Source organism: Suncus etruscus, chromosome 15 (assembly GCF_024139225.1).
Source record: "Suncus etruscus isolate mSunEtr1 chromosome 15, mSunEtr1.pri.cur, whole genome shotgun sequence".
NCBI classification, from domain to species: Eukaryota; Metazoa; Chordata; class Mammalia; order Eulipotyphla; family Soricidae; genus Suncus; species Suncus etruscus.
This window is the reverse complement of record NC_064862.1, coordinates 83,587,779-83,603,074: the sequence shown is the minus strand read 5'-3', so window position 1 is coordinate 83,603,074 and position 15,296 is coordinate 83,587,779. Positions and strand designations below refer to the sequence as shown.

Sequence of the window (15,296 nt, the reverse complement as noted above, 5' to 3'; positions counted from 1 at the left end):
GGTGGGGGTGGGTGAAGGGGGGGCTGGGCCAGCCTGTTAAGTAAACAGCTGCCTGAACACCTGCCCACCAACAGCTGTGTGAACACCTATTCACCAACAGCTGCATCAACACCTGCCCATCAACAGCTGTGTGAACAGCTCCATGAACACCTGCTTGGCACCAGCTGCAGCCTGGTTAATGCTTGTCTCGAGGGGGAAGAAGGGGTGCCAGCACCAAGTTTGGCTGCCACGTTAGGGGCCTTGGCTCTTCCGTCCAGCCCCCTCGTGCCTGAGCAGTGCATGGCACAGGGAGTGGGCACTGGCAGGGTAAACGGGACATGCTGGGTCCCTTGGGGAGACTTCTGAGAGAGAGGGCAGGGGTTGAAGGTGTACATGGTTCAACTGTCCACACCCTGCAATGGTCCCCCAGCAAGAGTGGGGCTTCCAGAAGGTTCTCCATTTCTTTCTGGACCTAGTAAGGGGACAGCCAAGGATGGGATGCGCTGGGGGCAAGGGAGAGGGCCCACAGTTCGGTTCCTCATTAAGGCACACGAGTATCACCAGGCAGCCCGCCGGGGGAAAGAGGCTGGCAGGTCCTAGGCAGGGATGGCCCCCGGATCTCAACAAGCCGGGGTACTAGAGGAGCAGGAGTGGCACCATGGAGGCCTCTGGGCAGTGTGCGCGGGATGAGCGCAGCCCCATGGGACCCTATGGCCACCTGCTGCCACTAGCTGGGTAGCTGGGCACAGTGGGGTACTCAGGCAGGCTGCTCCCCGAGAAGTTGTTGAACTGTGCCTCCCGCGACGGCGGGTTCCGCCAAGTGCCTGCATTCCACTCAGTCTGTGCCTTCTGGAAACTTCCTCCGGCCCCCCGGTAGATTCTGTGTACCTGTGGGGGCAGGCCAGTCAGAAATGCAGGGCACAGCGGCCCATGGCACACCTCTCAGAACCAGCTCAAGAGGGAGTGGCACCCTGAGGTGAAGTCCCTGGGGTGAGTTACACTCTGGGATGCATCCCCCATTTTCCTGCATCTAAGCAGCAAGTACCATCCTCAGTGGTAACCGTGGTGGCCTTGGGGAGGAGACGACCGTGTCCTGGTTACTTTACTTTCAGACCTGTCACCCCACTTTTTACTGTGTTACCCCCTTTGTGTAAAGGGAGCACTTGAGCCTTACACCACCCTAATCCTAACCCTAACCCAAAGACCTTCAGGGGCTCCCCGCTGTGTGCCAAGGCCACACTCCACTTTCCCCACCGGCCATTATGCTCACTCCAGATCACCACACAGCTGAGTGGTGGGTAGTGCTGGGGGGACCCAGGGGTGAGCCGAGGGCCTAAGTGCAGAAGGTGCTTGGCTCAGCTATGTTCCTAGGGGAGGTGAAACAGCAGTGTGGGGACCGGGGAATGTGGAGACTCAGGGCCAACTGGGGTGGGGCACTTTTTGGAGGGACATGGGGGCTCCCAAAGTTTAAGGACCTGGAGGCCACTCCCAGAGACAGTCAGTCAATGGGACTGAAAGATTCAATGGCCAAGCTCTACGGGGCTGAGGACCACAGGGCCACCCCATAATACTGGGCCCCCAGGTTAGTGGGCATTGGCAGTTCTTGGGGTGACTTGCAGAACTTGGTAAACTCGGGCATGGGCATTTCCAGGGCTCCTGACAGCTCCCCTCACCTGTCATGGCATCGACTGCTGAGGCTGGAACCAGTGGGTGCTGGGCTGCACCCAATGTTAGATGTGGGGGGCTGAATCTAAGGGCTGGGGCCCAGGGTAGGTACTCATGCTGTGTGGAACTGGCCCACAGCTCCATGCCCATTCCCCCCCTGCTTTGGAAGGCCCCAGGGGCACAGATCTGGCTGTACCCACCTTCACAATCAGCACAGCCATGGCAACGGCCGACAGAGAGAACATGATGGCAGGAAGTAGCATGACCACTGCCGAGCCCACATTGACCTGGAAGAAGCCAATCGCTGCCAGCCAGCCACTGCAGAGAGAGGGAGAGAGAGAAAAATTGAGAGAGAAAGAGAGGGGGCCGGAGCAGTGGTGCAAGCAGTAAGGTGTCTGCCTTGCCCATGCTAGCCTAGGACGGACCTTGGTTCAATCCCCCAGCATCCCATAGGGTCCCCCAAGCCAGGAGCGATTTCTGAGCGCATAGTCAGGAGTAATCCCTGAGCAAACCCCCGGCCCAAAAACCAAAAAAATAAAAATAAAAAAGAGAGGAGGGGGGAATAGAGAAGGCAGGTGGGTGTGGGTAGACCAGAAGAATTTTGGGCTGTGCAGCATGTGCAGAGGCAGAGACGGGGTGCACTGCTCAGTTGGCTGAAGTGAGGGTCTGGCAGAGGGTTGGCCTGGGGGAGACCCAGCTCCACCCCTGGCCTATGTAACCTCCAAACAGAAGAAACACTCTAGGGGCTGATGTGACAAGCAGAAGGGAGGACAATCTCCCTTTGCACAGAAAGGGGTGGCACAGGGACACCCAGGCCTGAAAGAAATCCCTAAGCACAGAACTAGGAGTAATCTCTGAGTACCACCAGATGTGGTCCCAAAAAGCAAACCAAACCAAAGTCAGAACCTACACTCCAGCAGCAGACAATGGCCCCCCAAGATGACAGAAAACAGATCACTGGTTTTTTGTTTTTTGTTTTTTTTTTTTTGGTTTTTGGGCCACACCCAGTGGCGCTTGCGTTATTCCTGGCTCTGCGCTCAGAAATCGCTCCTGGCAGGCTTGGAGGACCATATGGGATGCCGGGGATTAAACCCATGTCAGTCTCAGGTTGGTAGTGTGAAAGGCAAACGCCCTACTGCTGTACTATCTCTTGGACCCCCAGATCACTTTTTTTTTGGTTTGCCCCATCCAGTCCTGTTTGGGAAACCTCGGAGGAGCACCTGAAAACTGAGAGGTGAGGGGCCGGGCGGTGGCACTGGAGGTAAGGTGCCTGCCTTGCCTGCGCTAGCCTAGGACGAACCGCGGTTCGATCCCCGGTGTCCCATATGGTCCCCCAAGAAGCCAGGAGCAACTTCTGAGCGCATAGCCAGGAGTAACCCCTGAGCGTCACAGGGTGTGGCCCAAAAACAAAAACAAAAAAAAAAAAACAAACTGAGAGGTGAGGGATGCTGAGCTTTGCCCCCACAAGCTCTGCTATGCTCCCAGGGTACCCCAAGCTGTGAGCAGGTCCCCCATGCCTGTGGGATCTGTGTTCTCCACCCCCTGGAAGTCCAGGGATGCTGTTGCCAGGCAACTTGCCTCGTGGGGCAGTGAAGGGGTGGCCACTGGGTGACAGGTCCTCCCCCCCCCCAAATATCTCGCTGGGGCCTCAGGCAGGCAGAGTCCCTAAGGACAGGCTGGGAGTGATGGCCCAGCGCCCTCTGGTGGTCAACTGTGACTGTAGACGCCTAACCTGGGAGTTGGGGAGATCCTAGGTTTTTGGGCCACACACAGCAGTGCTCAAGGCTTACTCCTTGCTCTGTGCTCAGCTCAGAGATCACTCCTGACAGGCCTGGAGGGGTCACTACAGGATTCTATAGATAGAACCCAGACTGGCAGTGCCCTCCTTGCTGTATCATGATCTCAGCAGCATGCGTCTCTCTGACACACACACACACACACACACACACACACACACACACACACACACACACACACACACACAAAATCTGGCAGTGCCCTCCTTGCTGTATCATGATCTCAGCAGCATGCGTCTCTCTGACACACACACACACACACACACACACACACACACACACACACACACAAAATCTGGCAGTGCCCTCCTTGCTGTATCATGATCTCAGCAGCATGCGTCTCTCTGACACACACACACACACACACACACACACACACACACACACACAATCTGTCTCCATCCCACACTGGGAAGCCCCCAACCCCCTTAATAAACTTATGAGGTCTCAGAAAAGACCTGGCCTTGCTTCTGCCAGAATTGTCAGGTGCAGCTGCTCTGGGGGGTCCAGGCTTACCATGCGCCCCATCCTGAGAAGCCAATGGCCTGGATGACGGTGAGGACAAACTGGGCACCGAAGATGAAGAAAAACGCCATGAAGTTGAAGGAGCTGTCAGCTCTGGGGGAACACAGCCGTCAGGGGTATTGAGAAGGTGACGTGGGGCAGGGGCAAGGGGGGACCTCCCTCCATAGGAGCCTAGGCCCAAATGAGCCCAGAAATCACCCTCCAACTCCCCTGGGATCCTACAGCTCAGAAGTAGGTCACCAGCTCTGACCTTGACATCTGAGAACACCCCAGACCCTTCCTCATAGAAGGGCCCACAGGGGGGACCAGGGACATGTAGGCTCCTGTTGCCCCCAGGACTCCAGTGCTCAGGGCCTGTCTGTATCCCACTCATTGTGCCAAAGGCAGGCATGGGGGGGTTTCCATCCTTCACCCCTTTCCCATGGGGTGTCTGTGTGTCCGGCAATAGGCAGAGACCATAGGAGGGGGGTGGCCTGTGTCTTCCTAGGACCCCCATAGGTGGCGCTGACTCCCTGGGAGTAAGGATACTCTGGGAGAAAGGCTAGAGCAAGATCCCAGGGATTGAAATGTCCAGAATAGGTCCCTTTGAAGAATAAACATGGGTTGCAGGACTGGGGTGATGAGGACTTTATGGTGACTCTGGTCCTTGATGAGGACGGCCTGTCCATCAGCACCTGAATTTTATATCCACATAGAATGAAGACCCCGAGATGGCTCAAGGGTCAGGTGCAGGCTTGCCCCACCAAACCTCTGGGAGCATCCAGTCAGGAGCAGCCCCGAGGACTGCCAGGGATGGCCCTCAAATCCAAACACACAAGAAGCAGAGCAGGAACGGGGAGTCTTGGGGGTGTCACCCGGCCACAAATACCAAGACGTTGGGGCATTTGGAGCCTGGGTTAAGGGTGGTAGAAACAGGGGGATACACAGCCAGGGGCTCTCAGGACCCTAGAAGATGCTGGGGTACCCCCTTACCGGAAGGCCTTGTAGGCGGGCCGAAACCAGCACACATAACCACATGGGGAGAAGAACAGCAGCCAGAGCAGCGCCAGGCCGAAGTTGGCGCCTGAGCCACCGCCGATCCACCAGGCCAGGCAAGCCACGAGGTTGACAGCGAGGGTGACGCAATAAACTGCAGAGGGGACAGGAGGCTGAGCGGGGGCGGCAGGAGCAAAGCCCATGCCCGAGCCCTAGGCCAGTGGAGGAGTCCCCCTGTCCCTCGCCATGCAACTCACACAGCCAAAGGCGGTAGATGCGTTTCACCAGGCTCTGGTGTTCAATGGGGATCTCATCGGCGAAGTTCTGGTAGAAACAGGGCTTGAGCGGGATGAAGCGCGGCAGTGGCGGGAAATTGGACTCCTTCCCTGCAGGAGAGGGTGGGAAGGGTGGGAAGGCAATGGCATTCACCAAGGGCCATAGGACCCCAGCAAAGGAGGCTATAGCCTTGGGGTCCAACTGCCATCAGCAGGACTGTACCCCCAGTTCAGGAGTCCCTGTCTGGGTGCTAAGGTTCTGGGGGCCTCCAGTGAATGCTGAATCTCAGCATATCAGCAACCCCCCCCCCCATGGGGAACTGAGTGATCGTCAGTCAATCCAGGCAACAGGAAGGCCAAGGGAACCCCTGACCTCTGCAGAGAAAGGGAGCCAGTTATCCTGTGGGGGCCCAGCAAGGGCAGACAGGATGGATGGGAGGGTGAACAGCAGAAGCAATGGGGGTGACATGCTCTGAGCAGAGAGGGAAAGGGCCCATGCAGGGACTCTCCATGACTAAGCAAGGCTGGACCCCAAGTCCTGGGCACTGAGTTCCCAGTGATCCTGCCTGCCCTCCTCCTCAAAACTGAGTCAGCCACAGACAGAGGTGAATCCTGGGGGACACAGACACAGGTGCCACAGTTGACTCCAGTTCCCCATCACCCTTCAGACAAGTGGGGTCCACTATGGGCAGAAATAAGGCTGTGGGGGGCCACAGACCACACTATGGTGGGGAGTGAGCCATGGGGAGCCTGAGTCCATTGTGGGGTGAGCAGCTCATCTTGTTTCTGCCACAGGAGGGAGAAGGAGACATGGAGGAGACCTAAGTTCCAGAGGGGAGCTAGAGACAGGAGTCCTAAAGTTGACCCTGGTTTACAGGGTAACCCGAAATCCAAATTATAGGATGTATCTTCACAACAAAGACAAATGTCCATTGTGTGAAGGAGTGGAAGAGGACCTGAGGGTCCACTGTAGGAGGAAGGATGAGGGATGAACCATGGGGAGGGGGGGTCCTGCAATAGAATGAGACCCCAGGCCCCAGAAAACTCACCTGACATTTCCGTGGTGCCAACCGGGCAGGGCTGAAGCCTGCGGCCACCTGTAGAAAAGAAAGTGGTCAGGGAGGGTTGGGGAGTAGGGAGGAGGGGTGGGGGAACAAAGGAGGGAGAGGGAAGGGGACAGGTGAGGGGAGAAGTTAAGGGCTTGAAGGTTGAGGAGCCAGAGAGAAAGGGTCAGGGGTGCCAGCACGGAAGAGAGGGTGGGGGATCATGTGGGAGGAGGATCGGGTGGGCTTGGTGGGGGGAGAGGAATGGAGGGCTGGAGAGCCAGGCGAGGGACCCTGCGTCCTGGACAGGTGCTGTACTGACCGCTCCCTGGACGCCCTCTGGGTCCTACCATCCCCTCACAGCCTGACACCACAGGGTTCCCCATGATACCCCAATCCGACTTCCACTCTGGCAATTCCTGGAGATCTCAGGCCCCCTACTCAGGGCTACTCACAGCCCTCCTTTGGGCTCGGGACCCCAGTGCTGAGCCAAGCAGTAGGGGGCTGAGGCGGCATGCCCTCACTCATACAGTGCTCTCTTCCACTTCCTGCGGCCACCCTACCTCACAGCTCAGTGAGACTGAGCCCCGAAGTTCTCCTACTACTTGGTGTGCCCGAGAGCAGGGTTACCGCGTGGCTAACCAGACTGATATGTCCCACCTGCCCCAAGAGGTGACAGGTTGTGAAGTGACCACTTTTTGTTTCAATTTAGGGGGGTCACGGCCAGCAGCGCTGAGGGTAACCAGGGGACCATGTGGTGTTGAGGATCAAACCGGGGCTCCAGTACACAAAGTGACGCTTGGGTCTCAGAACCCCCAAAGGGGGGGGTGCCTGGATCAATGCCCGCCACACCCAGAACATACAGATGAACGTGCAATTGGGGGGACTCAAGAGATGAGGTTTTATTTCAGGTTCCTCTGCTTCATTGGCACTGTCACTGGTTACATTTTCTTCGTCCCTCTTTGGGGGGGCTTTGCTCCAGCTGAGGGTCAAGCGCCATCTGGGTAGCTCCCTGACCCAGACACAATGGGGAACGGACCCGAAACACCCCCATCACCTTGGGGTTGACCCCAGGATATAGCACGGGCCGGGAGTCGGTGAAGGATGAACATCCTTAAAATTGATGGGACAGTGTCCATGGAGTCCGAGAGGGCATGGAGGGTGGATTTCCGCCATGGGCAGTCTGAGCAGAGAAAGTTCTAGAAGGCTTCAGCACTGTGCCTAGGGGTCAGGATCCAGGGCACGACACTGGGGCTCTAGCACCCCACGGAAGACCTGGAAGCGGTGGTTGAGATCGGGCATTGCGTGTAGGCGGAAGCGCGAGCCCAGTGCACCATCAGGGGAGGCGGCACCATAGAAGACGCGGCGCACGCGCGAGTGGAGCAGCGCCATGGCGCACATGAGGCATGGCTCTCGGGTCATGTACACGTCAAGGCCGGTGCACACGTAGGGCGGGTCCTGGTCCTCACCCACACCGTTGGCTTCAGCCGGGGCCAGCTTCCGCACGGTGCCCGCGCGGGCCAGCAGCGGTGGGGCGAAGGTGCAGGCGGGAAGGTGCGCCAGGTCCAGCTCCAGGGCGCCGCGGCCCTGGCCCCGCGCCACCAGGTCGATGCCCACCATGGCGGCATGCAGTAGGGGCCGGCGGGTGTTGCGGCAGTCGTGGGCCGTGGCCAGCATGCCGCCCGTCACTGGGTCTACCACCACGATGCCCACAGCCCGCAGGCCCCGCGCTGCCGCCCGGTGGGCAGCCTGCACGGCGCACTCCATGTGGCCTTGCATGGTCGCGCACTCAGCGGCCGAGAAGAGCTGCCCGGCCAGTGCGCGGGTCACCTGCCGGTCCTCGTGGAACGATGTGGGCCAGTGGGCCCGGGCCTGCTCAAACTGGCGCCGTGTGAGGGGTGGCCATGCCGGCACGTCTACCAGGAATGGGGCTCCCAGTCCTTGGGAGTCCACGGCAGGTGGGGGAAGAAGCTGGTCCAGCGAGGGCGGGTCCCCAGTGGGGTCGGCGGCCGGAGCTGCCAGGCACAGCAGCAGATCCAAGCCCTGGCCCGTGCCGGGGCTTGACCGCACCCTCTTGAGGTGCGGCTGGGCCGGCAGAGGATGCAGCGCTGACACCTCCTTGAGCAGCCGAGACGTCTGGCGCGGGTCCAGCACGGGCGCGGCGTAGGCGGCCACCAGCTCCACCTCCCGGGACTGCAGCTCTGACAGCACTGGCACCGCATGCCAGGGCGCCGGCTCCATCCTGCCAGCAGTGGCTGTGGGAGACAGAGACGCCAGGGGGTCATGGAGGCAGACGTGGGGGGCTGCGGTCGGTGGCCAGTCCAGAGCTGGGCAGTTGGATCGGTGCCGTCCGTCGGTCAGTCTGTGCGCCGCTCAGTGCACTCCTAGAATCCGTGAGTTTTGATTTCTCCAAGGTGCCCACCCTGCCCCATCCTGGGGTCCTCCTCCGGCTCATAAAGTTCCCGGGAAGGAAGAAGATTGCAGTCACGGCACAGGAGGTGAAAATCCCCCCAACATCCAGCACCACACAGGTTCCCCCCAGCACCAGACTGTGGGGACACATCCCGGAGCCCCACCAAAGAGCCCCACTAGGTATGGCCTCCAAACCCTGAATAGAAACCATTTTGGAATACTGTCCCCAAGAAAAACATGTGGAACCTGTGGGAACTGGGTGCACAATCCAGTTTGGGAGAGACAAGACTTCCACAAATGGCCTGGTATGCAAGGGACGAGGGTCCAAGCCCCAGCACTTGACGGCTGGATGAACCCCACAACTAGAGTGGGGAGGCAGGGATGTGGTTCATGGTAGAACGCAGAGGAGGGACAGTGCATACCTGGTACCCAGCCAACCCCACCTCCAATGTGGTCCCAGGCACCATAAAGAGCCCCCAGAATAAGCCAGGTAGGATCCCTGAGCCAAGAGTTGCCCAAGCATCACTGAGTGCCCCTTTTCCGAAAAAGAAAAGTTATAAATAAGTAAAGAGCAGTATCATACTAGTATCATACCCGGGCCCTGGGTGCTATCCCACCCACACAACAGGACAGAGAACTAAAGTGGGGGTTTCTTTCTCCCTTTGAAACCAGAGTTTGAGCTACAGCCCCCTAAGTAGAGGGAGAGATAGTTCTGGCTCAGTGCCTGGTGGAGCTCTGCCTATCGAACACACTTCCCCCCAGTGGCTTCTTTTTTGAGAGGGAGCCTCATCAGTGTTTCTCGGCTAAGCCAGTTCAGCTCTAGGATTCGGACCCCAGATGTGCCTGGGTGGGGGCTCCAGGGCCATATTAGGGGGGCCAGAGATAATTCTGGGTCTGTTCCACATGAGACAAGAGTTTTCCCTATATGGCCCTACAGGTGAATTTCTCACTAGAGGGGTACAGATAGCAGCAGCACCCTTAACCCTAATACTTCTCAACCCCGGGCCTAGAGAGAAAATGCAGGTGGCTGTAAAATGACCCCCAGGACACCAAGCGGACATTTCTACCTACGAACTGAGGCTACCAACTCTGCTTTTGGGGGCGTCAAACAAACATGTTACCCAGCACATGTGAGACAGGGAGTGACTAAGTGCTATTGAGGGCCGGAGCAGTGGTGCACCTGGTAAGGCATTTGCCTGCCCACGCTAACCTAGGACGGACGTCAGTTCGATCCCCCAGCGTCCCATATGGTCCCCCAAGCCAGGAGCTATTTCTGAGTGCATAGTCAGGAGTAACCCCTGAGCGTCACCAGGTGTGGCCCAAAAACAAAACGAAATAAAGCAAAACAAAAAAACCAAATAAATGCCATTGAAACAGGCCTGGCCTACCCTGGGCATTACTGATCACCACATTCACCCGCACCCCAGCGCACCCCGGCCCTGGGACACAGCCAAAGTTCCCGTTTTGTGTCTGGTGAGAGCAGAATCAGGACACCCAGAGAATCCTGGCACTGAGTCCAGCTCGGGCACACACCACAGCCAGCACCAAACAATCTATGTGTGTCCCCCTGCGCCCCACCCCCCGATCTAACTCCCAACAGTGTCTGAAGGACAGAAGACAAGATGTGCTGGAGATGTGGGGGGCCTCTAGAGTACTACCTCTGTTGGGTGAGCAAACAAAACCAGGAACCAAGATAAAGCAGCCAGGCCCCCCCACCCGGTACCCCTGCAGCTAAGGAGGTACCACAGAGGAACAGGAAGCAGCTGCAGGGATGTGGTAGATGGGTCTTGGGGGGACAGAGACAAAAATCTCAGCTTGGCCTCCAGCCAGCCAGCCTGCAGCAAAGAACCACCTCTTCCTCAAGCCCTAGAGCTAAACTGCAGCTTGCAAGGCTCGAGAATCTAGGGTTTGGGCTGAAGTGATAACACAGTGTTAGGGCGTTTGTCTTGCACATGGCCGACCGGGACAGACCCGGGTTCTGTCCCTGGCATCCCATATGGACCCTCAAGCCTGCTAGGAGTGATTTCTCTCTCTCTCTCTCTTTTTTTTTTTTTTTTGGTTTTTGGGTCACACCTGGCAGTGCTCAGGGGTTACTCCTGCCTCTACACTCAGAAATAGCTCCTGGCAGGCTCTGGGGACCATATGGGATGCCGGGATTTGAACCACTGTCCTACTGCATGCAAGGCAAATGCCTTACCTCCATGCTATCTCTCCGGCCCCTAGGGGAGATTTCTTGCTATGTCTCCGGCCCCTAGGGGAGATTTCTGAGTGCAGAGCCAGGAGTAACCCCTGAGCACTGCCAGGTGTGGCCCAAAAAAGCAAACAAAAAAAGAATCTGCAGAAAGGGTCCCCAGACCGTCTCCCATTTGGGCAGCCGAAAATGGAAACTGAGGGAGGGGAAAAAAAAAAAAGGAAACTGAGAAGAGAAAATGGCTACTGAGGCCATGTGCCCTCCTGGAAAGGCCTCCCCACGGGCCAGGGGAATGCCTAGGATTGTGGGTGTCAAGGAACAAGACAGGATGAGTGCCATGGCCAGGACAGGCAGATCTAGGGTCCCACTGGGAAGCTGGGTCCCAGAACCAGAGCTCAGAGATGTAGCAACAATCCCCAAACTCTGGCATCCGGAAGCCTTACAAGACAGGGTCCTTATCCTGCTCTACTGAAAATGAATCCACGCAAGTGACCTCCAGTGGCCCAGCCTAGCAACCCAGCTATTGACCGGGAGCACAGGGGGGGGGGGGGCGCGCCAGGAGAGCAAAAAGGTTGGGGCTCTCCATGGAATGGGAGAAACGATTCACTCAATACCTATCTGATAATGGGTTAATATCTAAGATATATAAGGCACTAGTAAAGCTAAGTAAGATAAAAACATTTAACCTCATCCAAAAATGGGAGAAGAGAGGAACAGAAAAAATACAAAGAAAAAATACAGATGGTGAAAAGCACAGGAAAAACTGCTACATCACTAATCATCAAGGAGATGCAAAGCAAAACAACAATGAGGTATCATCTCATACCACTGAGACTGGCACACATCACAAAGAACAAGAACAACCAGTGCTGGCATGGAAAAACAAACTCTCATTCATGGCTGGTGGAAATGTCAACTGGTCCAGCCTTTTTGGAAAACAATCTGAATATTTCTAAAAGAAACTAGTAATTGACTTTCTATATGACCTATCCTAGGAAGCCAAAAGCACAATGCAGAAAAGCCCTCTGCATTCCTATGTTCATTGCAGCATTATTCACAATAACTAGAATTTGGAAACAACCCAAGTGCCCAAGAACAGATGAGTGGCTAACAAAACTGTGGTACATCTACATAATAGAATACTATGCAGCTGCTAGGAAAAATGAAGTTCATGAGTTTATTTATACCTGGATGAGTTTGGAGACTATTATGGTGAGTGAAATGAGTCATAGGGAGAGAGGATAGATATAAAATTATCGTATTCAGGGGCCGGAGCAATGGCGCAGAGCAGGCGGTAGGGTGTTTGCCTTGCATGCACTAACCTAGGATGGACCACAGTTCGATCCCCCATCCCCCTGCGTCCCATATGGTCCCCCAAGCCAGGGGCGATTTCTGAGCACATAGCCAGGAGTAACCCCTGAGCGTCAGGGGTGTGGCCCAAAAACAAAACAAAAAGAATGATCGCATTCATTTGTGGATATAAAACAAAGATGGTATGTTAATAATATCCAGAGACAATAGAGATGAGGGTCAGGAGGACCAATCCATGGTAGGAAGCTTGCCACAAAGAGCAGGGCAGTGCAGTTAGGGCAGAGAAGGGACCACTATGACATGGACAATGACAGTTGGAAATGATCACTTTGGACAAGAACTGGGTGCTGAAAGGAGATAAAGTGATAGGCACGATACACTTTTAGCAATAATATTGCAAACAACAGCATCTAAAAAGATGTGACAGACAGACAGACAGACAGAGAAAAATGTGCCACAGGGGCCGGAGTGATAGCACAACGATAAGGCATTTGCCTTGCATGCACCCAACCCTGACGGACCCGGTTTGATTCCCGGCATCCCATATGGTCCCTGGAGCCCACCAGGACTGATTGCTGAGTGCAGAGCCAGGAGTAAAACCCCTGAGGGCTGCCGGGTGTGATCCAAAAACCGAAAAGAAAAAAAAAAGAAAAATGTGCCCCAAAAAGGCAGTTAGGGGAAGGGGCAAGGCTCAGGTAGGGCAGGTTCTCAGCTTTGGGGAAAGGTGCAGAATAGGGGGAGCCCCCTCATGTGTGCTCGCTCACCCTACTCTGACCCAGAACTGCCTGGCACCATTCTTTTCCCCTAGTCTCAGCACTGGCCCAAAAGGGGAAAAGAGCTGGGGGAGTCAAAGCCTAGTGGGTTAAGCACTGGCTTTGCACTCCATGGATCCGGATCCTATCCTCACTAAATCTAACCAACAGTCAGCCCTTAGGATGGCACAGTGGAGACAAAAATTCCAGAAAGGACTGGAGCGATAGCACGGAGAGCACAGTGATATATGCCTTGAATTTGGCCAACCTGGGATGGACCCAGGTTTGATCTGGCATCCCATATGGTCCCTGAGCCTGCCAGGAGCTATTTCTTTCTTCTTCTTCTTCTTCTTCTTTTTTTTTTTTTTTTTTTGCCACACCCAGCGGTGCTCAGGGGTTACTCCAGGCTCTGTGCTCAGAAATCGTTCCTGGGGGCCTGCGAGGTGGTGCTAGAGGTAAGGTGTCTGCCTTGCAAGCGCTAGCCAAGGAAGGCGATCCCCCGGTGTCCCATATGGGCTCCCCGAGCCAGAGGCGATTTCTGAGCACTTAGCCAGTTGTAACCCCTGAGCATCAAATGGGTGTGGCCCGAAAAACCAAAACCAAAACAAACAAACAAAAAAGAAATCGTTCCTGGCTGGGGCCAGAGAGATAGCATGGAGGTAAAGCGTTTGCCTTGCATGCAGAAGGTCAGTGGTTCGAATCCCGGCATCCCATATGGTCTCCTGAGCCTGCCAGGAGCGATTTCTGAGTGTAGAGCCAGGAGGAACCCCTGAGTACTGCTGGGTATGAGCCCCCCCAAAAAAAAATTGTTCCTGGCAGGCTCAAGGACCATATGATGCCATGGGATCAAACCCGGGTCCATCCCAGGTCATCTGCGTGTGAGGCAAAGGCCCTAACTCTGTGCTATTGCTGGGGCCCTTAGGAGCAATTTTTGAGCGCTGAGTAACCCCTGAGAGCCGCTGGGTGTGGCCCAAAAACAAACAAAAATTCCAAAATAACACCCCAAATTCAAAAGCAAAACCAGAAAAGGGGGAGCCACCAGGGCTGTAAGGAGCTGGAAGTGTGTCTGGAGCTCCTGATGACCAAAGGTGACAGAGGATGACCGGAGGAGCCCAGACAAGCCAGACAGAGCTTAGGGGTGCCCCTTGGGGGGGGGGGGGTTTGGACTGGGGCAGAAGCAGAGGAGGGAGTCCAGAGCCTGAGCCTAAGAACCGCAGCAGGGGACCTTCAGGGCCTGTAGTCCCCAGCCCTGCTAGAGGGGGGCAGTTCCAAGTCCTCACTGGAGGGCACCCCTGTTGACAGCAATGGGGAACACTGGGGCCTGGTTCCTCCAGGGCCTGTGATATCTGCCTGAAGCCACATCCACAGAAATCAGCATTTCCGACTGAGTCACAAGGCAGGACATGCCGGAACTCAAAGCACCCTATTCATAGTGCATGGGGGGTTAGAGGGAAGTGGAAATATAGTACAGTGGGGAGAGCAAATGCCTTACAGGCGCCCCACCCGAATTCAATCCTGGCGCCCCAGATGGTCCTCAATTGTCATACCAGAGTGAATAGGCTGGAGTAAGTCCTGAGCCCCACCAAGTGTGGACCCCAAACCAAAAGCATTCTGGGGGCCAGGGGGTTAAAGGACTCAAAGGACTGAGGGTACGCTTTGGCCCCTTAACACTTCAGTGTCCCCACCTCTTAACACACAGAGCAGAGCGGGGTGTACCCCAGAGCACCACTGGGTGTGGTCCCCAAACCAAAAAAAAAATGGGGGCATTCAGATGGGAGCTGTTTATTTGGGGATTGCAGAATGGAGAGATCACATGACTCCACTCTGGGGCACAGGGGACCCTCAAGTCACCACTCAAAGTGTTCTTAGCTCAAGAAAGTTCTAGAAGCACGGATGTATGGGTTGGGAAGACAATCAATCAGGGTCAGGATCTCCAAAATCCTAGGGGGGGTGGGATCACACTTGGCAAGGAACTTTAAGTCCATTGTGCAAATATCTGGAGAAACCGGGGGCGAGTGGGGCGGTTTCGGGGCTGGAGTGGGCCGGCGAGGAGTAGCGCAGGCGCAGAACGGAGCTGGGCGAAGGGTTCAGGGTCTCTGCGCACGCGCACACCAGCGGTCCTCCCTCTCCCAGTGAGCGAGCCAGCCCGACCCGGTTAATCCCTTGACTCCCCGCGCCGCCGCGCGCTCCTCTAGCAGCCGACACACTCCCCCACTCCCTACCCCGTGAGGACCCGACACGGAAGCCGAGTTGGCGACAACGCGGCAGCCCGGGGGCGACGCGCTCACCTGAGGAGACCGGCGGGGTAGCGCAGAGCTTCGCAAGGCTTAGCAACCGGCTGCCGTCCCGCCCCCGCCTGCGCCACGAGGCAC

The 15,296-nt window shown here is 56.3% G+C and overlaps 2 protein-coding genes across 3 annotated transcripts; both read right to left on the bottom strand.

Annotated features, from left to right (window-relative positions):
- SCAMP4 (secretory carrier membrane protein 4) lies at positions 1-15,296 on the bottom strand. Of its 2 annotated transcripts, XM_049787944.1 has the most exons (7): positions 15,213-15,296; positions 6,265-6,312; positions 5,198-5,326; positions 4,938-5,094; positions 3,957-4,058; positions 1,845-1,962; positions 1-867 (listed from the first exon to the last, which is right to left on the bottom strand). In XM_049787944.1, exons 2-7 carry the CDS (start codon positions 6,269-6,271, stop codon positions 688-690), a joined length of 693 nt encoding a protein of 230 aa, XP_049643901.1. In that variant the 5' UTR covers positions 6,272-6,312; positions 15,213-15,296; the 3' UTR covers positions 1-687. The 2 variants fall into 2 exon arrangements, with proteins under 2 accessions (XP_049643901.1, XP_049643903.1); XM_049787946.1 differs by lacking the exon at positions 5,198-5,326.
- On the bottom strand, positions 7,480-8,499 carry ADAT3 (adenosine deaminase tRNA specific 3). The gene has a single exon (XM_049788246.1). It carries the CDS (start codon positions 8,497-8,499, stop codon positions 7,480-7,482), a length of 1,020 nt encoding a protein of 339 aa, XP_049644203.1.